The sequence below is a fragment of the Anarhichas minor genome, unplaced genomic scaffold (genome assembly GCF_050575085.1).
Source record: "Anarhichas minor isolate MPS153535 unplaced genomic scaffold, ASM5057508v1 ptg000030l, whole genome shotgun sequence".
NCBI lineage: Eukaryota > Metazoa > Chordata > Actinopteri > Perciformes > Anarhichadidae > Anarhichas > Anarhichas minor.
The window spans coordinates 4,059,348-4,085,448 of record NW_027466476.1 but is presented as its reverse complement, the minus strand read 5'-3'; the positions used below and the strand labels follow the sequence as shown (position 1 = coordinate 4,085,448).

Genomic DNA, 26,101 nt, shown 5'->3' with positions numbered 1-26,101 from the left:
ACATAGTGGGCGAATAGTCTGGCCAGTGTTTGTCATTCTACACTCGGGAGCTGCGGATTGCTCTCCTGCCACAGACAGAAATGATTCTACACGGCGGACAGGTCGATACGATTGGCCGAGTTGGTGCTTTTGTCCCATGTGTTCATCTTGGTGGGCGTCACGCCCTCCTTGTTTCCATTCATCTAGAGGATGGGAAGGACAATGTTAGACTAAGGCCATTGAGAGTTCAACAGCTCATTTTTGCTTGAGCAAATCTTTAACACCAGCACTCACAATGTCTGAGTTGAATGGCTTCACATTGACGTTTCGGATGGAGCTGCTAGTAAGAGACCACACCTTGGTTTTGTGTTTGAAAGCAGCTCTGACCTACAGAAAGAAGCAAAGCCATAACAGATGATGGTGACACATGTCAGGCACAATACATCTCGTTATCCTTAATCAGAAATTGGGGTTGCAACAGAGAACATTGTCCCTTTCCTGCTAATTGGAACAAATATCTAGAATAATTGATGGTTTAGGCTGTGTACACTTTCCTAAAAGACGTGACGCATCAAAACATTTAAACATACATCTAATATATTTAGCATCATACCTCAGAGTTGAGAAGACAGTGAAACAAGAAGACAAAGAACCCCTAAAGAAAAGAGGAAAAAAGGTTAACTTCAGCATCATTTTCAGAAATAGATGCAAACATTTTGGAAAAGAAAAGATCCCAAAGTGAAGAACTTACTTGCAACGAGTTGAATACAGCAAAAATATACAGGAACGGCAAAGAGTGTCTGTTGATAGCGAGAACGCCAAAGATCCAGGAAATGCCGAGTATGGGCAGGAGCACAGCCACTGCCTTTACAGTCAGCCTTGAAACAAAGCAAGAGACAACCATGTTTATATTATCTGCCTTTAATAAGAGAACAGTATCAAAATAGCTTTTTTATTAACTCACTTGACTGCATTAGCATCTCCATGAACCCTGTAACTCTCTCCGCTGATTCGAGATATGATCCTTGTCACAGATATCAGAATGCCAATGTTCACCTGGAGATCAGAAAGAAGGTTATCTACATTTAACACATTCACACAGGAGGTAAGATCCCTTTGATCTTGTTTTGTTCCTCCCCAAATAGACTACACGTTTTACAATGAATACAGATTCAATTCTTGATCAAATTACGCAACAAATTGTGAACTGTAAAAAATGACAAATGCTAATTGATGCAAATTTCTCACCACAATGACAAACAGAGCCGGTGCCACAAAAGCCCAGATGGCTCCATTAGTCAGTGACAGCCAACAGCTGAGAAAACAAGGAGAGGGTCAGGGGTAAAAAAGAAAATCACACCGTGTTCCCTTCCAAGTAAAAATGCTCCCATGTCAATATGGAATGACGTGTAGTTACGGTTGTAGTTAACATTGAACACAGTTGATGGTTCCAATTTCTCCCACAGGTGATGTCATTCTTACGCAACCCCACCGAGTTTTGACGGAATAAAATCAATTCCACATAATTCACAGGATTTGTTCAAAGTGCAGGTCATACTTACTTGTCAACCTCGCCATAACTGTTCAGAGCTGATGTCATGGACACCACACATATCACCAATGGAGAGCCTGATAGTAAACAAAGAAACAAACACACATGTTACTTTCGATGCCACATAGCACCTATGATGACTGGATTAACATGCTGTGGGGCCCCATTGACCCCGTATTTATCCAACTCTCTTTGCACTGTGCTTGTTCCCTGCTGCGTTCAAGTACCAATCAAGTAGACATTTATTTATGAATGCATCAAGTACAACTGTTCCCTCCTCATCAAACCATTTTTTTGAAATATTTTAAATCCTGCATTGTTTACATCTATATTTGCATGCTAGCAGTCTTCCTCCTTTGATACCTTTATTAAGGTATTGAGTACATTTAATTAAAATACCACAAACATAAATTGACACACACTAAATCTGAGGCTTTGAGGCCCCTGTGGACCTGGGCCCGAGGCAGTTGCTGCCTTGTTAATCACAGCATCAAAACAAGTTACAAGCACTCTCATATTCTTGGATCAACAAGTCTGGAATCAACGGAAATATTTAAGAATCATCTCAAAACAACCCAGTAAACCTAAAAAGCTTTGAGCAAGGCCACAGACATACATTTCCGATAGATAGGCCAAATAGTGATTACAACACAATTTATACGGTATTTAACCTCCACAGTGTCATCTGAAAGTATGCCTCAGTTAATTTTAGCAAACAGCCTCGGGGCCCCGTTCAACATCTCGTTATGGTGTCCAACATAGTAAACTCCCCCCATTGTCGCACCTGTCTTTGGATACACTTTTACCCCCTGTGGTGGTTTTATTTACCTGCTGTGCTGATAATTGCTAATTTCCCTGAAAATAACTTTTGGCTGGCCAAGCCCAAAGGTTTCCAGCATGCTATGCTACAGTACAAGGAAATGTTTACTTTGAAGGAGCAAATGAAAGCTAAAGTAGTCAACACCCTTTATCAAAGCTAATAGCAGCGGCAATTAATTGTAAAACGAGCATTTACTTTTTATGTATAACAGCTATACTTCTAACTGTCAGACGAGTCTCCTGTTGGCCACACTAAATGAAAAATCACTCTGGCCTGAAGAAAGCAATAAAAAAGGGATCATTTTTCCACTAATGGGTTCAGCATGTGAAGGACTATGCATTCTTCAGCAGCCAAAGACAGTACGTATGTCCCAGAGTCTTTTTTATCTGTCCGTCAAACTCCAGTTCACTCAGATCAGTTGTTCTGTTGGAATGTAACTCAAAGCTGATTTATTCAACAGGGTCATAGTTACGTGCTTTTTGGTAAACAATACTTGACCAGTAAGTCAAATCATATTTACAGTAATGGCCTGGTGTGAGGGAGAGGCAGGACATTGTGTGAAATTAGGGTCAATGAAATAAGATGACATCGTGTATTCTTGAATACACAAATGAGAAAATGACACACAAGGAATAAGAAAGTAAATATGGCAGCTATATCATCGTCTGTGTTTTCCATCTAAGTGTAGTAATTTAATTCTGCGGCGCAGACCTACCCCAGCCAATGCCGTAGTAATAGAAGTGTTTGCTGCCCTCAGAGCCGAACACCTTGACCACCATACTGTAGAGGTGGAGGCCCTCCACCAGCATCCAGGCGAAGGCGCTCAGAAAGAAGAAGTGAAGCAGGACAGCCATTACCTTACAAGGCAACTGAGACAGGGGACAAAATCAGAATTTTCACCATTGAAAACATTCTCTTTTCCATCATTATTTATGAATGCATAATTATCAAAAGGAGTTTTAATAATCGCTATTTTCCTTTTTTATCTTTTTATCCTCTGTTCTGCTTTTCTGTTGCTCCAGTGGACTGTATTTTTTTCTTTTAGATTTATTTTCTTTCCTTCTAGGAATTTAATCATTTTGTGGTTGTTTAACTTAACCACATTTTACATTGTAGTTCACTTCATACATCATCTAAGTACCCACAAAATCTCATAATTTATTCTAATAACCTGTATATTATCAAAATAAATAACAAGACGCTAACCCCATCATTATCATTATAATAGTCACAATTAACTTTTATCACTTATCATCAATCATTATGACCATCTTCAACAACATAATCTGTGCTGTGGACGTACCGTGCCCGGTTCGAAGCGAGAGCTGATGAGCAGTAAGATCTCAGCCACCAGGATGGCAAAGGACAGGTTAGCGTGGATGTGGTAGCGTTGGTTACGGATGGTACTCACTGACCTGCAGAGGGACAGCATCACATCAACTTGCTGTAGTGCTCAGGTAATAACAACTTTTAGTAAACAAGTCAATGTTTTGAATACAAATGTACAGCACAGGTTGTAAAAGTGGTGGTACTCACGACAGAACAGCAAAAGTGACCAGAGTGATGGCAAGACAGAAGATGGAAATTGAACAGCCAACATAACCAATGGTTGATAGTGCCACCCTGTGGCCAGTAGTGAGCTGTGTACAAAGACAATTCACCATCAACAACGACCAAGACAACATGTACACACATTATTATTTTGCCCTCATGGTGGGTCGTTGCTACAAATGCGCATACAAATCTAGTTTAGCGTGTTTCATTCAGCCTCTACCATTAGCCAGGAAATTCAAAGGGGCCTCGTGGAGTTTATGATAATGAACACAATACTGAGTCTCATTAGTATTTATCAGGCAGGCTACTCTCCAACACTGAGCATACTGTCATAAAGCTTTAGCGTAATGGTTTAGTTCCTCCTGTTTAAGTTGGATAAAACACAGATGTTGGAAATGTTTCTAGATGAAATTATTAAATCAGATTATGTGTATTTTTTATGATACATGTTTTAACAGTTTTGGTGCTAAAGTTTTTGTAAATGTGCAGTCAAATACCTTTTTGTTATGATTATTGATTATGCAAAAACTGCATTGCCCATGAAGCTGATAGATTGTGTTTCTCCATATGCACACATTCACGACATATGGCCCCGTGCAATGATGTTGTTTTGGAGTACAGGCTATTTTGAGGGTTTGGATATTGTTATCCATTAACTGTCTTCACATGTGCCTTGTCATTAACAAGGGCAGAGGAGTCTCAGCCTTCCAGAAATGGGATATGTGGGATGTTCCCTTGCAGCTGAGGGATGAGGCACCCCACTAATTAGAGACTGGCTAAGGGAAAGTATAGCATCAAACAGACTTCTGCGCCTTAAATACAGCGCTGGCCCTCTTAGCTGCAATAAGAAGTCGTCTTTTCTATTTAAAAAAAGCCATCGTGGATGCTGACCACACTCCCATTGCACATATTCTTGGATAACAAAGAGATATGTGACTGTGGTGACAATGTACACAGGTTTGGCATTCCAAACTGCTCTACAGATAATATTAATGTAAAATACTGTGCAGGACAGTGTTCAGAGAAGAGAAAGACTGTTATCCCAGATGTTTTAAGGAGACAGTTTTTGGAGGACGGTTCAAAGCGACGGTTTCTAGTTTCTGAAGAGAGCGTGGTCTTTGACGAATAGACCACTGACCTGTGTAGCGAACCCAAAAATACCACACTTAATCATGGTTGTCTGAAGTACTTCTGTATAAAACCACCAGTGAAACCGACATTGTGACTGTGTAGGTCTGCCTACTATTGACCTACAGGGAGGAACGATAAACTGTCCAAAGGCTAAAGTGGGGACTTCTGGTTGGTGGTATACTGTGTGGTTAACCGCTGCTTCCTGTCCAATTATGTTCCTACAAATGCACTTATTTTGTGACAAAGTCACAGAGGGAGGGACAGACGCATGAAATGAAAAGCACTGTAGTGAAAATCATCAATAGGTCTTGTTCACAGCAGGTGTCATAGTGGGAAAAGCACAGGTGTTACTAATAACATTAACAATGGCTACGTTCAATTGATGTTTAAGGCACGACAGTTGGACAATAAGCTGGCATGCAACATACCAGGACCATGGATGTATAATAAGAACTGGTTAACGGACTCAAAGATTTACTTCAATGAAAATTGCTCACCAAGCACATAAGCAAACAGGTTTTCTGGCTTCCGGGTTTGCCTCTATGTTGTGCGGGCCAGTGTTTCTCTGACTGGCCCCACATGTCTGATTGTGTGCTCGGCCCATAAGACTTTTTATCACTTTTCAACGGTGTGGAAATTTTTGACAAATATAAAAATTCATAAACAAAGCAGTAATTTACACTGTTTGCAATTCTTGACGCAGCTTTTACAGACGTCTATTTTATAATGCCGGTCTATGGGGAAAATGCTTTTTGGGCCGCAGGGGATTTTATTCCAGTATCCTGAGTGTCAACTGGAAAACAGCAAGGCTGAGATGGCACCGTATCCAGCTCCCTTAATACATTAACCACCAGGGCCTTGAAACTAAAGCAGCTAAATAGAATTCAGCAATCATTTTGTTATTTACACCTGTACTTTTCCCGCTGAAGCAATCCATTGTTAATATGAATTTTTTTTTTTTAAAGAGTAGCAAAAATGTCATACCTTTAATGGCACCACTTGCATAAGTATGGCAAAGTTGGTGAGGTGGTTGCACAAACACACAGAGTACGTCATGTTTCCATCAGCGCGTACACAACCTTCATTGGACCATACTACCTCATTTGAACTGAAAAGGATGACAATTGTTCATTATTTACAGAGACTGCTGGCAAGGATCAACATGATCCATTATGGGAGGCACACAGAGAATCGTTTTGCTGAATTTACCAGGGCAGTCTGACAGGGCAATCCAATAATTCACTTTTCTTTTCATGAGCTTCAGGGCAAAGAGGAGTAAGGAGAGGATGCCTTTGAATCCAACTGAAGCATACTCCCTTTTAAAATGATTTATGCTTTCTTAATAGTGTTCTGGCTCCATTTATGTTCTCGCCATATTATATTTTTATTTATGTTGGGGCTGTTGCTCAAGATACACCAAAACTGTAACAGGAACACATGTAACACTGGCTGCTTTTGATTTGAATGACAAAAGGGAAGTACACCTTTTCCAAATCACTGGTCATTACTTATGATTTAGAGTCTTTAAGACTTGAACAAAACATATGCAAAGAGTCGGTAATCAAGATGAACATCTTTTTGGCTCTACATCTGAATGAATAATTGAGACATGCTGCATCTAAATCACGAACACAGACCCACCTGAAGTCCAAGAAGGCGCAGTAGAGGAATACTTTATTGCTCTGATTTAGGACTTGCTCTTGCTGTTCTTTAGTCTGAAAAAGAAAAGTTGAATGAAATGAGATTTGTAATCATCAGAGAAAAGTATGTAATAAAAGACAAACATTTGCTTTAGGATTTTACTGGCTCATTGAATTACATGCAAAAACTCATTACATGAAAATGTACTTTGATCACGACGACGATGTGGAAGATTTATATATCTTTCCTTTATGCTCTTTGGCTTTCTTTCTATCCATATGCAGACTGATCAGATCTTGATATATTAGATAAAAGCTTAAAATATTCCATAGTTTTCTTTTGTATCTAAAGAAGATGTCTTAGAAATGTTGCTTCTGATACAAAATAAAAAAACCTTAATCAGTGCTTAATATGCCAATAAAAAAGGCTAAAGAGGTCTGAGACCATACTAAATGACAGAGAAGATGCAGATCGACACTCGGCAAAGGTAATGATTACTCTGAGAGAAAATCCCTGCTGTCTTCAAGAATCTTATTTGATTATAACTCACTTTTTCCGTGTCATTCCTTAATATGAGATTTGGAGTCTCCGGAGACAGTGAGCTAATGGCTACAGTGCAAGAATGCAGTAATTGGGGCTTGGCCCTGGTTTCAGGTCAAACCACTACCCTCCTCAATCTGTCATCTGAGGAAAACAACACTTTCATTGGCAGTTGGGTGTATACTGAGAGACTGCACACCTCTTCTCATTCCCCAAGCCTTGACTCTCAGACTGAACAAGAGTATGATTAGATGGACTGTGTCTGCACTATTTCCTTCTGGAAAAAGTGAGCGAGAGAGAGAGTGAAACCGACACTCAGGCTGTCTGTTTCCTGGCCCATATGCTCAGTGATTCATATTACAAAGCATAGCATAAATAGATAAATAAATAATACGTTGACTTTATTGCGTAACCATATCGTTGCTCTCATTCTGTCTGTTTCGCACATGCAGCTCTTTAGTCATCATTTATTGTGACCCTCGAGATGAATGCAATGGATGAATTTTCATGTGGCCCATTACAGCGGGCAACACAATGGGTCCACGAACCATCCGTCATCACAAGCCGGTGGTCAGCTTTGAGGAGCTGCAAAGCAACCCCGTGGGTAAATTTACTGCTCCCCCGTGGGTTTTAATAAGTCACATTGCTTGTTGGGTGTAAATGAAAGCAGATGGAAGAGAAACAAACTGTAATTGGCACACTGTAAGACTTGCTTTATAGTGTCGTGTTTGCTCTGTAACAATCGCTGAACCTTTAATGTTCCTGTGCAATGAAGGAAGACTAATTATCCACATTATAGGCACAAATATAAACCTGAGTTCATGGGAAATAATCCATCAATATCAAACCATGATATGTACTAGTACTAGCGCTCTTTGGCCATGCTTCCTCTCTAGCAACTGTCTATTTGTGGTACGTCCAGCGTGTTTCCAGTTGATATCTGAGGTGAGGTGCAGGAACCTGAAAGTCATTAGTGAGTGTTAAAATATACTTGGAGATCTGGCTGAGCTTTGCGCGCACACCGTTGTTCCCTCAGTGCCCTGAGGCCTCAGCCACCAGCCAAGACTGGAGCTGGCGCTCCAACTCTTTATTAACAACAGAAGGCCAGCAAACACCGCCTTGGAAATCACTTTGAGCCTCATAAGGAGAATAGATGTAGAGAGGAAGAAGAGAGTGAAAGCTAGTGACAGCAGAGGGATACAGAGTGACAGCTGATAGAGGAGAAGGGTCAGAGAGAGAGAGAGGCTGATAAATCATAGATCGTCAAGGTGTCTCTGGTGCTTCTGTGTCAATATGTCTTCAATTAGAGCAGCTACAGTGCTTACATATCACAACTCACCCTCCATGGTTGATCTCCAGATTCACAAGCAAACATCAGTGGTGGAAGATGTATTTAGATACTTTACGTATATTACAGTATCAATGCAAGAATGTTTAATTAATGCGCACTACGTAAAGTAAGTCAATATCCTGCATTCATAATCATAATTATGTCAAAAATATTCACTCTGCAGACAAATGGCCCCTGTGACTGATGTATTATTATCGATGCCCTTATTCGATTGTTAATCGTGATGCATCATTCCAGATGGTGACCTCACTGTTTTATATACTACAGTTACAGGTGAGTAGGTTAGTCCAGTGGTTCCCAACCTAGGGGCCAGGGCTCCTCCAAATGGTCACAAGACTAGTCTGAGGGGTCCCCGATGATTAATGTGGTAAGACAAAATACATAATTAAGTTCTGCTACACATATTCATTTTGTCCACTTTTCTCGAATCTTTGCTTTTTAAGAATTATTGGGTGGTTTTCCATCTTTGGGATTCAAATAGTTTTTTTATGCAAAAATAAGTTTAATTAAAGAGTGGAATTAACTCTTCGGTGGAACTGCTAACAACTCATGGACATCTGAAACTTACAAGAGGTGTAAGACCAAAAAAGGTTGGGAACCACCGGTTTAATGTTTAAAGATGTATTAAAAGAAAGTAGTAAAATATATAGTTCAGAGTAAAAAGCACAATATCTCCCTCTTAAATGTAGTGGAGTAGAAGTACAAAGTAGCATAAAATGGATACTCAAGTAACATACAAGTATTTCCTAATTGTACTTAGGATACTGGAAAAAATGCACTTAATTTCTCTCCTTCACTGGCAGCTATAATACATGGAGTGAGTCTTGAGTGTTGACTTGGATTTCAGTTGACACAGCTGCATGGGGGTATGAGAACTGTAAATCACGATGCAACTCTTTTGGAGGGAACAAACACTCTTAGCTGACATGTGATCGTCAACATACGTATAATATGACAGTGTTTTGCATAATAGATTTTTAATGGTGCATCCTGATGACTTACTAATGGCAACACACCCCTGCCAGCCAATTACACCACCACACCAATCAGCTGTGATTGGGAACAAAGGGCCTTCAACATCAGCATGAGAGCTCCTGGCTGCCGTCTGATGCGTAAACCTCTCTAACACAAAGCACACCTCGTCCTTTCGCTGTTTTATGACTATGTTGAGCCTGTTGGATGAAACAATGAGGGATGAAAATAAACACTCTCATGCATCACAAAAGCATTTAAGTCCCAGATGACATGCAGCAACCAGCAATTTGTATAAATGCAAGCTTCTCTGTCCTCTGTGGTGTCTTTCAGACCTACCATGACTAGCAGAGCTAGAAACCCCGTTGTGGTTGAGCTAACTTCAAGAAATAGTGACAACATATGTCTCTGCAAATCCCAAGAAATTGGGCAACTCTGGGCTAATTTAAATGTTGACAGCTGATCCTCAAGCAAGGCGCAAATAAAGAAAAGATGGAGAAAGCTACACACCCATCATCCTTGTTTCAACAGTCAATTCAAAACAGACGGGATATAATACAACCAAAAGCATACACACACACACACACACACACACACACACACACACACACACACACACACACACACACACACACACACACACACATGCGCATGTGTGTACACAAACATATATCCGTCTGAAATTACGTTTTGTTAATTAAAGTAAGACTGATTAACCTTTGTATTCATTTCTATCTTAAAGTATAGTACCCTGCAGTGCAACCAGTTCAAAATAATCTATTGTTAACAAACACGACACATAAAAAAATAAATCCTATTTCAGTTATAGTAAATAAAATTAATCAAATTGAATGCAAGCTCTAATTGACAGAATATGGAATATTGAGCATGAAGGTTTATTCTTAACTTTAATTTGGAAACAGTTTAACATAACAGAGTCTTTAGTTTTTGGTCCATTTACTAGCTTTTTCCAGAGCTTCATATTTGCTTGAGAACATGAGATGCAGTTGAACGCTACATAAAGGGCTAGTAAGTGGACCTTGAATAAATATAAAATATTACTTGCAAAAAAAGTCCTGCTCACACCCACTCATTCCATCCAGCATTGGTACAATAATATGCAGCCACGAGAGCCAAATAATCTAAATACAGGCTTTGCTTGTGCTAAATTTAAAAAAGCAGGGAAAAAAAGGACACAACCGTGTGAATGAAAAAGTCAGCGATCTTCTCCTTTTCCTTCAAACGTTCCAAATATTTGAGAGCACAGAAAGCCACGGTGTAATTTGGACGCCACTTTCTGCATTTGGTATAGATATCATTTTTTAACAGTGAAGCTGTCACCAGGGCCCATAGCAGCACTAAAAACCATCAGTCACACTTTACATAATGACATAACATCAATTAAAGCTACCATCACCTTCTGTTTTTGTGGAAGTGTACCGTAGGAGAAAGGTAAAATATGATCAGATGTAGCCAGGTTTTGACAATGGCTAAATTGTTCTGCATAACAACAGAGCGGCCATACATGCATTCTCCAAAAGCTACATTGACTGCTCTTAAATTTAGTAAGGGAAGGAAACACTTTCAAGCAGTATGTCTGGGAGAGGCACACCAAGGTATAGTGTAACATTGCTCAGTCCAGCAGGCTCAAAAAGACCAACCACAGCTCAAAACGTCACCTGGAGTTTGAGAAAAACCTGTCTGTTTTACCGACTTTTAAGGTCAATACATAAAAGCATCACACTGATACAACCTGCGGCTCTGATGGAGTACAGACCTCTGCGTTGTTATCACAGGGTTTTTCGGTCAGAGGTCAGACTTAAGCTGATCCACATACAGCATGTGGAGTAACAATCTGAGTCCATGCAGTAAAACACAACTGGCCTTGAGTGAGATCATGCCTTCAGGGGAAATGTAATAAGACATGCAGCTGTGGTCTCAGCTCAGTCTCTGAGGTAGACACTGAAAACAACGGGACGTGTTGATAGGTATGCAGGGTGTGAGGAAAACTGGGGACAATTAGAAACCCCAAAAATGACAGTTGTTTTTGATAGGGTGAGCGTGACAAATCACAGAAATACTGCAATGTGGCCATTTTTGTACAAAACAACAAATATGACTTTTTGAAGTGAACTCACATTACAACGAGAAAGGTTCTCCATGCATGAATGTATATGTTCCCATGGGCTATGAGGCCACTGTTATACCTCTCTGGTTTCTGGCTTGTTTATAGAACATGTTTGCATTCATAAGTTGAGGGCTGCATATTGAGCCTTTGCAGAGAAGTTTCAAAGGGGGAAATACATGAGATCAAATAAGGTTTAATACGATTTTTAGTTGATGACGTTAGGTGATATATTTCAAATCCTGGGGTTGTACAGCGCCCTTTGTAAACCTGTCAAAAAAACTCAGCATGAAAACTTGTAGAAAACATTTTTGTAGAACATTTTTCAAAATAAAATTCAAGCACAAATTATATCGGGTTACGCAAAGAAAAAAAAAGAAGCTGAATTTAAATTCAATAAATTTCTTGCTAAAATCAACACTTGCCCATTATGAGACAATAAGCTTCCTAGCTACTGTAGCTAGCAGTAGGTCTGATGGTGATGACTGAAAGTCCATAAACAAAGATGGAAAAGCATCCTGCACACACAATCCATGATCCCAATAATCACAATTTTAGTTTATAAAGGTTTAACGTCTCCCAACAGCCCGCAATCAGATACAAAATTATATCATAATCACCATTACTGCTTATGGCTCAGACTTTTTAATACCTTCTAAGACATTTTTATAAAGGGAACTCAATTTAGTGTTTTTTAAGACTTTTAAAGACTCGCAGGGACCCTGCAAAAACAGTTATTTTGTCTTTGTGTAACCTTGTTATTAATATAATTTTCAAGAGTTTCATCTTGACATTCTCAAACCTTTCAAACTACAAATCTTTCAACACATTCATAAAACCCAAATGTACATGATTTAGAACCACAGGTTTTGAAATGATTTGTTAACATTATTTGAGGCCATAGAGAGAATCATATAAACAGAATCAGAACCCTTTCTACTTTTCTCTGAGCTCAAGCTCTGCTCTGTTCAGCACTACCAAGAGGTGGTGGTCACGAGGTTTGAGTGGTTATGGAAAGGGGGTGCTGAATGGGAGGGGCCGTAAAGAGAGACTCTAAATCTTTTGGCAAGGGAGGAATAGCAATAGCCAGACCTCCATCTGTGATTGATCAGCATGTTGGCTCACACAGCTTGGTTTGCATGCGTGTTGGTGTATGGATGGGTGTGGGTCGTTAGGAGAGAGTGAGAGACGGAGGAGAGTTTTTGACTACAGCTGGGCGTGTTCTAGGAGTTATAAAAAGACTGGCAATAAAGGGGCGCTTATTATTGTTTCAGAAAGAACTAATACCAGCATTGGCCTACACAATTAACAGCATTGGTATCAGAAAGTGTGAGATAACCTTTGCATGTTTATTTTCAAAGTTGCTGAACAATTGATCCACCAGCTCCAACAAGTCTAGACGTCTTTGTAAATACAAGCCACCCAGTATCCCTTTCTGCCCCTGACCAGTCTTTACTCACTTCCCACCAAACTCTGCTTCACGTTCTTTAAATCATGGATGGAAACAGCTTAATGGACGACTTAGTCACGGTTACGTGTCCAGTCACTTGGTAAATATTTGAGTAATGGGTAAAGAGTAATGTTCTTCATTTTGAGTGTGTGTAGAAAAGAAGTTGTTGTTTGAGCAAAAGTTTTGGGAAACAGTCTTATTTGCTTTCTAGAAGAGAGTGAGATGAAAAGATTGATACTACTCTCACCACTGTCTCTTAAATATAAGCCTACAGCTAGCAGTCAGTTATCTTATAAAGGAGAATTGAAGGACAGACAGAGGCCACCTGTGCTGCCGCCCGGTTCCATCCTTTTGCCTTGGCCCTTCTTAAGAAGCCACCAACCTAACACATTGCTTTATAAGCTCATAAAGTCAGGCCCGCTTGTTTTTTAAATCCTCAGTTTTTACCCTATAAATCCACTTTGCTCATGAAATCAATCTTTCCATTCATTCCCTTCATACCATCAGCGTGATGCTTTGACAGAAGACGAGGACAGAGAGGAGGCGTCGTCCTTTTGTATTAATGTTTAACTACTCACCCACGATGCCGCCCACCCTCCCTTTTCTCCCCTTCGTCTCTCCTTTGGCTCTCTCAAACTGAACCTGAGTCAGACAGCAGTGATAAATCACCGATGGAGCCAGGGTCCAATCAACACCACAGCCAAATGGCGTGTGAAAGTATGCGGGCCTCCTGCAGCCTTGATAACACCTTGTCTGGGTATCAAACCCGCTCTGTGCCACATAACGTGCGATGGCTGCACCTCGGCTCTGACTGAGTCAGCTGGGAATGGCATGACCTCAGCGGGCTGTTTCAGTGTGCTCAGAGGGCATCAATCAGGACTGCAAGGTCAGTCTGACACCAACCACATGGCTTTGACCTTCTGTGAGCGGTACCTGCCCCGACACAAGGCTCTTCACAAGTCTGTGACTCCATCAATCCACGGTACAATACATTTTATCATGGCAGGTGTCAGATAGAGAAAATGGATGACATTTGGGTCTGAGCCATGAAAGTAGGTGCCTGTTTGTACAGAACAAGCGATGGCACCTAGGACTTGTTGTTACCATAACAGCACGAGAAGACAGATGAGGAGGATGACACGTTTCAGCTTCAGACACACTCAGTTCCCCCGCTAAGTTTTAATGAAGTCACTGGCTGTTTGTCTACTTTCTGGGGATAAACAGAGAGGTCAGTTGCAAATCACTTACTCTCGGCCACTGAACTGGTGCCATGAGAGGACATCTTCAAGGTTTAACTTTAACACAGTAAAGAGAGACATAAACAATGACGTGAAAGGTCGGCCTCATACTGTGTGAGCCGCCCTCCCTGCCTCCAAGCTAGGGAGGTGATAAGTATCCACCTGCTGCCAAAGACATTAAAACTCCAAAAATAGTTGTATTTTGACTAAATCCGTCTGTGCAGCAACGCAGTTACAGCAAAACAGCCCTTTTTCTGAGCGCAACCACAGCCAGAAGTGCTCTGTGCCAAATTACGATGCAGCTCCTACATAAAAATCTTCGTCTAAACTATGCAGCCTAAATTAAGTTGAAATATGCTGGCATGTTGCATTCCAATCAGTATGTGTCGTATTAGTAATAAGTATAACAGCTTATTCGGAATGGGATAGAGGGGAAAGAATGTAAGAAACCTGATTTATCCTTACATCAGAGGAAAAGGCATGAAGCTGCATGGCTTTCATTTGTGCTCTTATGAGTGAGGAGAGAAAAAAAAGGTATTGGTAATTTACTTCAATAGAAAGTGATTCTTGTAGGACTTATAAATTAAACAGAACCACATTGTTGTGGGGTTTAGTCAACTGCCTCATTAATGCTATTGTATGATAGTATACTATGCTATCAACATAATTCATTTAGATGAAAAGAATGGCTTCAATAATCCTGTTAATGTGCAAAAGATAAAAAAATATATAAATATACTTGGCTGTGAGGAACACTGCCACGTTTCTGACTTTACAGGGAAGCAAGCTAATTCAATACACATTTTTAATTTTCATTATGAGTTTCAACTGCATTTCCCATGGAAAGATGGCCCAGCTCCTGCCATAAAGCAGGAAAAGAAAAAAATATGCTGTTCATAAAAGAAAGTTATTGTTCCATTCAAAGCGCCCTAAGTCTACAGTTCAAATGTACATAATCAGCTTGCTTTCTGGAGGCCACATGCTTCGTGAGGCAGGCTAATGAAAACCAAAATAGGCTTCATTCTTTGTGCTGCTGGTTGCCCAGCTGCACAAGCCTCGATTAGTGATAGATACTCATCTTCTTACATAAGAGAACGGCAAAAATAGAGCTGATCGATTTCATATGGGGGGATCCAGCTACTGTAGCCTCAGGCAAACCAGGGCCGTCTTTCCTCTGATAAGGTGGGTGTCCCACACTCAACAACTGCACCAGCCAACTAGTAAAACACTCAATTTTCCCAGTATGACTGACTCATACAGAAAGTAAATAAAGACATGAGCCAAAGACGAAGAAACTGGGACATCGTATCGGTTGATTCTTACCAGGATGTGGGTGAGGACAATCTTGATGACTGGCGCTCCAGAGAGGTTCACTGACAAGGCCGGTGAAGGCTCCACTTTCAGAGAGATCAGACAGCTTGCTACTTGGATCTTGTAATCCTTAAAATCAGCTGCTGCATTAATCCTAAGAGACAAAAAAAGAGGGAAGAGACTCAGAGAATGTAAGAAAAGAAAGGCGGCGTGACAGGAATAAACAGGGGCATAAATAAGATTCAAAGTTACAAATAATAAAGAAAGAGACAGAAAAAAAGAAGATCAACAGAGACATAATCAAATACATGCAGATATGTAAAAAACAACACTGTAATCTGGTACTCACATTAACACATAGCTGTTACACACCAACCCAGAGCACTAACATTTAAGTGGGACTTCGATCATCCGACTATATAATTAATCACACTGACAAGCAGCGGCATTGCATCAATAGTATTTCAAGGCAATCTGATATGTGACATTGGGATAATACAAGCGTCACCTCTCTATCGTGATACAGAGAAGACATTCTCACCCCCAGAGAAGTCGGGCAGTGGTAGAGCCATGTTAAAAACGATTCGTCGAACTGTCACAAATTTTACATTTTGTACTTGAACTTCTATGAAATATAAAGTGGGAAAAACAGGTTGCTTAAACGCTGTTATGTCAGGTTTGATAAAAATAAAAATTGCAGCACGAGTGGAACAAGCTGGGCCAGCGATGAGACAATAACAGAGGGGGATATGTAGAGCTAATAGCAGGGTGTATCAGTCAGAAGGTTGAGTGGTGAGATGAGAGATAGGCGAGAGGACAGATAAGGCCCTGGCCCCAGGCATCAGTCGTTCTGTGTTTCAGGAAGCAGGGGCGCCTTGGTGCCAGTGGACCTGATTCCCCACACAGGAAGTACAAAGAGAGAAGCCGGAACTTTTTTGTTGTTAAATGGCTTCAACAATTTAGTTTAGAATATATTTTCGGAGACAAAGCCCTGGCCGAAGCTAAAGTGGAATGATTGACTTTTCACATTGGGTGTTGTCCCGTTCTCTTACTTGGTCTTGACAGGGCTGATCTCTTTGTAGTAGTTGTGCATGTTGTGGTAGAAGAGGCCAACGATGGTGGTTTGAGCTGAAGAAAAGAAGACAACATACAGTAGTTGAACGGCTTGGGCGGTGGGCTGGGAATGTAATGCAGTGCCGCTAAAATGCTCACAAAGAAGGGAAGTTAATTAGCGCTGCCTTGCCGCCGCACGCTGGCACCGGCAGGCTAATAGGACAACCTTATGCTCGCACAAGGGTGAAAGATAGAGGGCCGCAAAACCCGTGGATGCTGGGAAATCTTATGAAACATCTACATGACTTCACTAGGAGAGCAGGAGGTCTGGTCGCCCTCCTCTAATCAGATCTATCATCCAGCTCGGTCCCACCTCAATACTGCAAGATAAACAATGAAATCGGAGGAAATCCTTAATGATTCTGTTCCTCCTTCCTTCCACAAAATTATTTCGACAGAATGCCCCCCGGCAAGTTCCCAAGAGATCTTAAGGTGGCCAGTTTGCTTGTACAACTCTCTCTCTTAAGGAGGAGAGCGCAAAAGGAAAAATATAATAAAGTATCCAAACACACCAATGTGTGGCATGCTTTCCACTTAATTGGGTTATAAAACCTCCCCTTAAGTATTTCATACAGCCAGGTATCCTAGCTATGAGTTAATTTGGTACTGGCTGTAATGTGTCAAGCAATAACACATATTCAATTTCTGATAACAGTCCTTTAATGAGTTATTAAAACGGTTTATTCCAGTGATTATATGGCAACACAGTACATGTAGCGGCCAGGTGGAGCCAAGGGAATCTGACCTGTACACAAACTCAAACAAGCAGAGTTTAATGCCCACCGTAATTACTGCTCTCCCTCACTCCACTATGTAAGTCCATTCTTTTTAATGACAGAGGAAAGTGGAGAGAAAGTGCTCTCTCTTTCATTCTTCCTGTTTTGAATAAAAGGGTAACTGCCAACATTAAAGTCATAGTTGGATTTCTACGGTGCACCATAAAGTCACACAAAAGCTCTCATGGAACTCCTGTCCTACACTGTATGCGATGTTAGCAGTCTTAAATCTTAGCATAATAAATTACTGGCAAATAACAAGAGCCTCCAAGCTGGACAATTTTCTCTTGGCACATTCAGACCACGATTAATGTGCTGTATTCACACTCAAGAGGAGCTACTACTTTTTATACAGAGAATCCTCAGGCTAGGACACGTCCGCCTTGTACATCACTCAGGACATGTCGCTGAACATCTGTAGTACTGTAATAGTTGCACTTACACTGCATGGCGAAAGCCTCTCCAGGCACCGAGATGTAACTCTTGCCCTGTGTGGGGAAGCGGTAATGTGGCAGGTTGTAGTTCTGTGGGAATTTCATCAGAGAGTAGTCTGTGGGGGTCAGAGGTTAGAAAAAGCAAAAACTGTTTAAAAAAAACAGACATTGAGGCAAGCATCGAGACCCATCTGTTTCATCATTGGGTGGATCAAAGCTGTGAAGCCACCCTTGGGAGAAAGACACAAGCAAGCTTAGTGGCAAACTAAATATTATGCAAAAACAAAAAAAAGACCTACAACCGTGAGAGGGAAAGTGGAGGGGTTTGAGATCTGCTTTTCTGACCCGCATATGTCCTCTGATTAAGAAAACTAATGATGTCAGCTTGGCGCTCCATGTCCTTCTACCCTAACACACAAACTACAAACAATGAGTCACCTTATGGAGAGCTGACAGCATACTGACCTGCAACAGAAGATGTTCCAGCAAGTGAAATGAGGGAGTTCGGGCTGGGCTCCAGGTTAGTCACCATGTGTTCCATCACTCTGTCCACGGTCTCGATCAGACCGCTGACCACAGGGATGGACTGCTGCTCAACAATGACCACACAGAGAAATGTTCACAATCAATACACAGTCGCTGCATCCAGTGTGAAGCATTGCTTCATGCTAACCTGGTGTAGAGATTTCTTTATGAAATGTAACTTCTCTTCACAGGTTCCATTTACAAATATAAAATAGGTCAAGTCAAAAGGGTACACAAAGGACAATTTGCTTTTCATGGAGAGTGTGTCTTCTGTGGCTATGGAGGGAGCTTTCCAAAGTCTAAGAAAAATAATTGTGATCATGGAAACATGATCACAAGAAATATGTTGACATTACCAGATAGAAAGGAACAATAAACTGATGCTATTGTTTGCGTTATGGCAAAAGCAGAATCCAGTGTTTTTGGCAGGCGTGTAGAAGTGAAAACTTGATTTATTACCTCAGTAAACATTGTAAACATGAGTTTATGGTAAGCTGTAGCTTACAATGCTAAGCTAAGGAAAAGTAGCACAAATGTACTATCTTAAATCTAATTCAATTTAATTACAAAAGGTACAAAACATTGAGCGCAGCATATACAGCCATACGACGTAGATTAAAAAAGTCATACAAATCTTGATACAGAGCGACATAATTCGAACACTCAGCATGAATTTGATTAGAGACGGTAATCACAAGGGGCTTGACTGAACACTGTATCTGATGTCCAAGTTTTTGACTTGTCATACGTGAACATCTGTTTCAGCTTGCTCCTACTAAAACAAGCATGCTTGTTCTGAGAAGTCAATGTGCTGAAACCACACGTTTGCTCAAAATGCCTTTCTTCTGTTTGTATATAGGAGCCTGGAGATTATGCTGGGATGAGTGTACAGTTAAGGAGGCTGCTCCAAATTTACATTCAAAGCATTGTGTTGTAGGGCAGTTTATAGTCAGCAGTGCTGTCTTTTGCAATTTGCACCAGTGAAGACTACATACTGTAATCCTGGGTGGGTAAACTGCCAGGTACTGTTATTGCTGCTGGCCCCATTTGTGCCAAAATATGCAGTGTTAAAATTTCAAACTCATGGATCCCTTCAGTGCGTTGGATTAAAGTATTCACCAAATTGCATATGTTACATTATCTCATTGTTAAACATTGCACAACAACAGTGTGAACTCATTTACCTCTGGCAGCCCTGGAGAGGACAGCACTTCTTCCACACTTTTGAGAAAAGCCTGGATGGAAGAAAATGGACATCACGGAACTGTTGCATCATATGCACATGGGTGGGCATTGTGTCTATGTGTGAACTGGTTTTGCAAGTGTAATGTGTGTGTGTGTGTGTGTGTGTGTGCGTGTGTTGGACTGTGCTCCAAGACCTGTGTGAGGTTGTTGGCAGTGTTGTGAGGAATGGTCCTATTGGGCAGCGCCTTAAGGAAGCCCAACACCGGCAAGGACTCCGGATCCTGGGAGCTCTGGACCTCCTCTCGCTGGCCGCTGACGACAGGATTACTCACTTCAGGGGCGCCCTTGGGAGACAACACATCAGGCATCAAATGAAGTTTACAATCAGGAGGTGGTTTCCGAAGGAGCACCCATTTCCAACATACACAGGATGTTAAGTGACTGGGTTCGGGAAATTCTCTTTGGACAAGTGATTCAGTGTTGCTCTTTTTCAGCCTAGTGCCCTACAGGGAGCCATTTTGTGCGTACTGTTGAGCAGCTGTCTCTACTTTCTTTATCCGTTTTCTACCTCCAAAGCCCTTTAATAAATAGGACGGATCTGTTCACATGTGCTCTCGATATCCTTTTTTTTCCAGCTCCTCTATCTTCAAAAGGAAAGAACAGCTCAATAAGAAATAAACTGTTGTCAATGTCCCCAAAACTGTATGCAAATTGTTCATAAAGCATTTCTATGTTGCTGCTATATTTGTGAACAAATGATTCATAGATGTAGTTTATGCAATTACATTTAGGTTATTATATCTTCCAAAGTTAGAGTTGACAAACTTACAGCTGTTGGTGCAGTTGAAGTGACTTCTTTGGAGACTCTGGGTGTTGTGGCAGAAATCATGGCCTGGCCTACAAAAAGAAACACAACAAAGGGCTCTATTACAATGTGTAAGGAACCACACTGGTGACATGTATACATTGTGTTCAATTTTATAGTTTGGATATCCCCATTTTAGAAGCATTTTTGTTATTCGAGCCTAAACTTGCGAAGCTGCTGTAATGTAGCTGGGTTTTATCAGTTTTATGAGGCTGGACCGCACCCAGTCATGAAGATAAAGACAGATTACAACCTCCACAACACTGGGATAATCAACCACATAATACTCTGCCACTAGCTTCCGTACAAGGCTAAGATACATTTTATGTCTTTGTTGTCGTTTAATAAAAACAGCACTAACTAGCTACCAGAAAACGGCCATATATGGACGTACATTAGAGGTATAAGTCTGAACCATTCCTGCTCTTCTTTGGTTCAATGCAACATTTTATAGGAGTGCGCTGCAGAAGTAAAAATATTTTTCTGTTACCATAACAGTTGGGCTCTTTGCGTCTGGTAATGGTCTCTGGAATATATTGCTTTTGGTAACTACTTCGGAGAATAAATTCCGGCAGAGTGCACTTTATGCTTCACATGTTGTGAGCAGTTGAAGCTTTAACGGTGCAAAGTAATACTTTACATATACTTTAACCGTCTTTAACCGTCCCTGATATGCTTCACACGCAACAAAATAAGATGCTGCCTACTAGCTAAAAAAGGGCATTTCATCAGGTTTTGACCATTTGTCAGACTATCGTGAAATCTATTAATATGTATTATCACACAGCAAAATTATTTTATTTATAAGTTCTCGTAAATGTCAACATGGTTTGTCACTCTGCAGACCCAATGAGGTTAACAGCGAGAGAACAAAAACAGTCAAGAGTCTTGAGTTTTTTGTCCTCCTAGCGTGTAATAACCTGTCATATTAAATCATAATGATCTGCCCCCTGCGACCCAACACGCCTCTGCACTCTTCTAAATACTTATAAGGCAGAACTATGTGAGCCAAGTCACTTATATGGCAGATGGTCATGATAATGTTGTTGATGTCCTACCTGTGGCTGCACTGTAGTAGAGGAAGATCTCGTAAGGAGAAAGGGCCCTTTCCCAGATGACAAACTCATCGAAGGCGCCGGTTACATAGTGACCATACGCCCTGTTGTTGCCAGTCCCAATGACAAGGTCAGGATAGGGATCACCATAGTTCTCCGAGATGCTGCCAGCTGTATCACCAGCGGTGAAGGTCCCATTGATGTAGACCTTCAGACCATCCTTTTTCGTCCATGCGAAGAGAATGTGGGTCCAGTAAGGCCCTGCAAAAGGAAACATACTACTCAAACAGCATGTATGATTTGTATAGAATTGCACTGCAAATATTCAGGCAATGGAAAAGAGGGTGATTAGAGCAAAAGAAAGAGAATGATTTGAGAATCTGGTAGACCGTTACCACTCTAACTCTTTTAGGGTGGTTACTTGTAGGGTGTTAGCATGCTAATGTTTGCCGAATAACACATAACACAAAGTACAACTGAGTCTGATCGGGTTGTCATTTGCTTTGCAGATTCATGTAAGTTATTACAATTCATTGAGAAGGAAGCTAACGTTAACTGACAACAATGCTAATTGCTAATCAAAATAGTTGCCGATTAAGTTAACTTCCTGATGATCTGATGAATTGGTTTGAGCTCAAAACATTTTATTTGTCTCTGTAATATCATGACAGAGAGTAAATACTGTGTACCCACAAGAACTCCAGGTCAGGTCTGTTTCGGTCCTGCAAGCTCTCTCCAGTCAATTTTACACTACAAAGAACTTACTTCCCCCTTGATTCTCTGAAGTAAATTGACAATGAGGGGAGTCCCATTAGGCAACACATCTGAAAACACTTCCACTAGCAGAGCAAAACACATTTCAGTTGCGGTTAGAATATAAACCATGTGTGCAAAGACCCATTTACATGTGTTAACCCTCTTTTTCTCTTTTTTTATGCAGAGGGATCTATAATGTTACATTCTCAGCTTTCAGTGAAAACTATATTTGGTCCCAGTGCACCTCCAGGTTCAATCTATCACCCTCAAAGCTTTTACTCACACTTAAGAGAGGACTGACAGATGACATGACACACATATGAGACCCAGATGACTTTTGATCCTCTGTAACCGAACATTCAAATCTAAATTGAGTTACGACACACGTGAGCACGACCTTGAGTAACTACAGCAAAAACAAAGATGACAGAAGACATTTGAGAACAAAATACTGGCTCTAAAAGTTTCAAATAACGTTAACCCTGGTGTTTTTTTCTTCTTCCATTTTGTCAAAACAGTTTCAGCTCATTTAAATCCGATTTTTATTTTCAGAATTGAATTCAAAGTATTGGTCACACTCTTATAATGTATCAAATTTCATCTAACTCAATCACCAAATATTCTTGTAGCCTATTTAAGAAGGAAATGACCGCATCTCATTAAACGTCCATAATAATTGTATGTTTTGTGATACAGCAAAAGATTTATAAAATGTATCCTTGACTTGCCAAATCAACTGTCTGCGGTTACATCTGGTTTCAGTTAAACGAACCATGAATGCAATTACATAACAATTTATGGTTGAAGACAAAAACATATATATTTCCAAAACCAAAATACATTCCTCATGGGTGCCGATGGGGAATACAGTAACTGAAAGAACACTGTGATACAAAGGCAAATTCATCCGCAGTACCTGGGACTCTGATGTTGGCCTTCCATCTATGGTTGTTGCCTCTAGTGTAAAACTCAACATATCCTCCAAAGGGATTGGTGAAGATAGAGAAGCCATTGGAGATAACTTTCCCTCCAGAGGCTACAGCAAAACGGGACTCTGACTCGTGGTTTTTCCAAAAAAAGGAGAAGGTAATCCCTAGAGAATGATAGAGAGATGAAAAATCACCTGCAGCCATCAATACAAGAGACTCAAATGGTTTGAAAGTAATTCGAGTTTTGCCAAATTATCATATGCATAAGCTATAGTGCACTCACCCTCAGGACCACACCATGTAGGGTCGCTAATACAAGAGTTCTGGTACTTTCCAAAGTGGAGAAAGGTACCGCCATTATCTCCATTTAGAAAGATGCCTTTGTTGACCATTCCCTCAACAATATCTGCAGCAAAGTACAAATCAAGGGTATCATTTCGCTTGAAAAATGATTTGCAGTGTCTGTTAGCCAGGGGGTCTATAGGGTGTCTACTCAAGTGCCAAAATATTCCAAATGTTCAACAAATCAAATTACCAAAAGTCCCTTAACATTTAACTTCATTGTTTATGCTACTGATGAACATAAACGTTTACAGCCTTCTTGGTATCTCATAAAATAATACAAAGGCATTAAACAAGTGGCTTGGATGCTAATAAAAGTTAATTGACAATAACAAATAATGAACAGGCTCAGAATTCTTTCTTTGTGCTGAATGGACAAAAAGACTTAACAAGGACAAACTCAACGGCTCAACCACATGTAGACACAGAGAGGACAACAGGGAGCGGCAGGTGATGCACAAATGAATTTCAGTGAGCGGAAAGTGATTGATCCTCACCTACTGTTGCAGAAATGTTAGTGTAGGCAGAGTCATTGGTATACACATAGGAAGAGTTATGGGAGGAAGGTAGCACAGTGTGGTTGTGGATTCTGAGAGCTGGACAAAGACAACGGAGAAAAACAGTGATTCACATATAGACACATAACAGAGGACACAAGAGAACAGTGAGAGGAAGACAAGAGGAGGAACGTGGTGTGCAGGTATGAGACAGAGTGATGCTGAGCTGAGTGCACAGTGGCAGCGCTCAAAGAGTTTCAGCTCTTTTCCTCTTCACTTGAGGATTCCTCCTGAACTCAGAGTGACTCCACATCATACTCAAGTCTATACCTGATCCCTCTTCAACTTTAACATTTTCACAAAAACTTGCACTGACTTATGGAGGGACAACGAGGCTGCAAAATCTACGCACGTGGATATTGTCTTTCAGTCTCTCACCAATTAAAACAACTGTAAGAGCAGAATAATGATCTATTCCCTACATTTCTTTAGTTCTTTTTCAGACATTTACCATGTGATAGAATACTGCATGTAAAGCATTGCAGAATTTTAAATCACAGTTACATCACACATCAGATATTCTGTTCTACAATTTCACTGATAAATCTGACCTACAATATAAACACTCTGAAAACAGCAGCACATTTAAAAAGCACGATGGCTGTGGCTGGAAGGTGGGTGGTGAAAAAAAAAACTTGAGACCATGCAGAGAGCAAGACATTTAGGTGGTGCATTCCCATGAGTATAGACAGGTCTGTTTATGTATGCACATACTTATGTTACTTCCGTTAACATAACCTGGTCTGTTTCCAATCTGGTCCCACAGTTCATGGATTCCATCCACAGCGTCGAGAGGCCAATAATGTGAGGCGGAGGCCAACACCTGCAGGCCTGAACGGGGAGTTAACGGGTAAACAAGCATCCAGAAAGGGCTTTCCCCTGCAATCAAGCTCTGTCCCATTACTCAAATATACATTTTCCTGGCACTTCGTTTTGGATTTTGGGGGGATTAAAAGATTGATAATAATGAATCCAACAGCTGTAAAAGTTATGCAAACTATTCTGATTAATGAGTAGGGCAGTGAACAAATCAACAACATTCTCTGGTTTGGTGAGCTTTTACAATTCACATTGTTTTTCTGATCCCACAGATGTTAATAATGTCATCTTATTTAAATTTGGCAGTTTAAAACAGCATAGAAAAATGAAAGCATTCACACCACCACCCATACAAAATCCATTACTACCTGGATGCTTTGCAGGTTGTACCACTTGAGCATAAACCTGTGAAGAAATCAAATGTATCTACTGTATAAAGACGCCATACAAGACATAATATAACAGGATGAAGTCAAAATGTGTTGTGTGTGTGTATGAGCTTACCTTAATACAGGAGACAAAAGCTGTAAGAAGGTGAATTCGCAAAGAAAATTCCATATCTTTTGTAAAATGTACCATATAGTCTTTTATAAAACAGCAGTTAAATCCCAAAATAAAGATGAATCCAGGAGAAGTCACTCATTATTCCAAAATATAAAAACTTTTGATCAGTCCAGTTTCAAAACTTAGAAATATAGATAAATAATAATAACAGTACTCGAACAAAACAAAAAGGAATCAGTTTAGTCTCCTGGCATGAGGCAGAAAAACTTCAGAAGTTTCCCTTCTCATGATAAAAATCCGAACACCAACTTCCATGCAGAAAACTGTAATCCGTGATCGTGATTCCTAGAGTGAACTGGTACTTGTTTCTTTGAGTTTCTGTGGCTGCATCTGGAAATGGCAAGGAGCAGAGAAGCTCCGTACTGGCTTGTTGGACTGAACGTGGGAATTGCAAAGCGTGATGTCATTTTTGGACCTTCTGAGGAGGGGCGTTGGAACTGTGCGTAAATGGCATTTCACTTGTGCGTAATTGGATATTGCGCAGGGAATGAATGAGATCAAGATCGGAACTGTGCGA

At 40.6% G+C, this 26,101-nt stretch overlaps 1 protein-coding gene across 1 annotated transcript; it reads right to left on the bottom strand.

Moving 5' to 3' along the window:
• Nucleotides 1-86: 86 nt before the first annotated feature.
• On the bottom strand, nucleotides 87-25,578 carry adgrd1 (adhesion G protein-coupled receptor D1). Its single transcript, XM_076104848.1, has 26 exons — nucleotides 25,525-25,578; nucleotides 25,389-25,425; nucleotides 24,916-25,032; nucleotides 24,142-24,240; nucleotides 23,586-23,708; nucleotides 23,290-23,466; nucleotides 21,621-21,878; nucleotides 20,527-20,594; nucleotides 19,892-20,041; nucleotides 19,697-19,747; nucleotides 18,453-18,576; nucleotides 17,996-18,103; nucleotides 16,717-16,792; nucleotides 15,677-15,818; nucleotides 6,678-6,751; nucleotides 6,021-6,144; nucleotides 3,888-3,991; nucleotides 3,655-3,766; nucleotides 3,067-3,220; nucleotides 1,542-1,608; nucleotides 1,228-1,294; nucleotides 944-1,035; nucleotides 731-857; nucleotides 593-634; nucleotides 274-366; nucleotides 87-182 (listed from the first exon to the last, which is right to left on the bottom strand). The coding sequence occupies exons 1-26, from the start codon at nucleotides 25,576-25,578 to the stop codon at nucleotides 87-89; spliced, it is 2,736 nt and encodes a 911-aa protein (XP_075960963.1).
• Nucleotides 25,579-26,101: the final 523 nt, after the last annotated feature.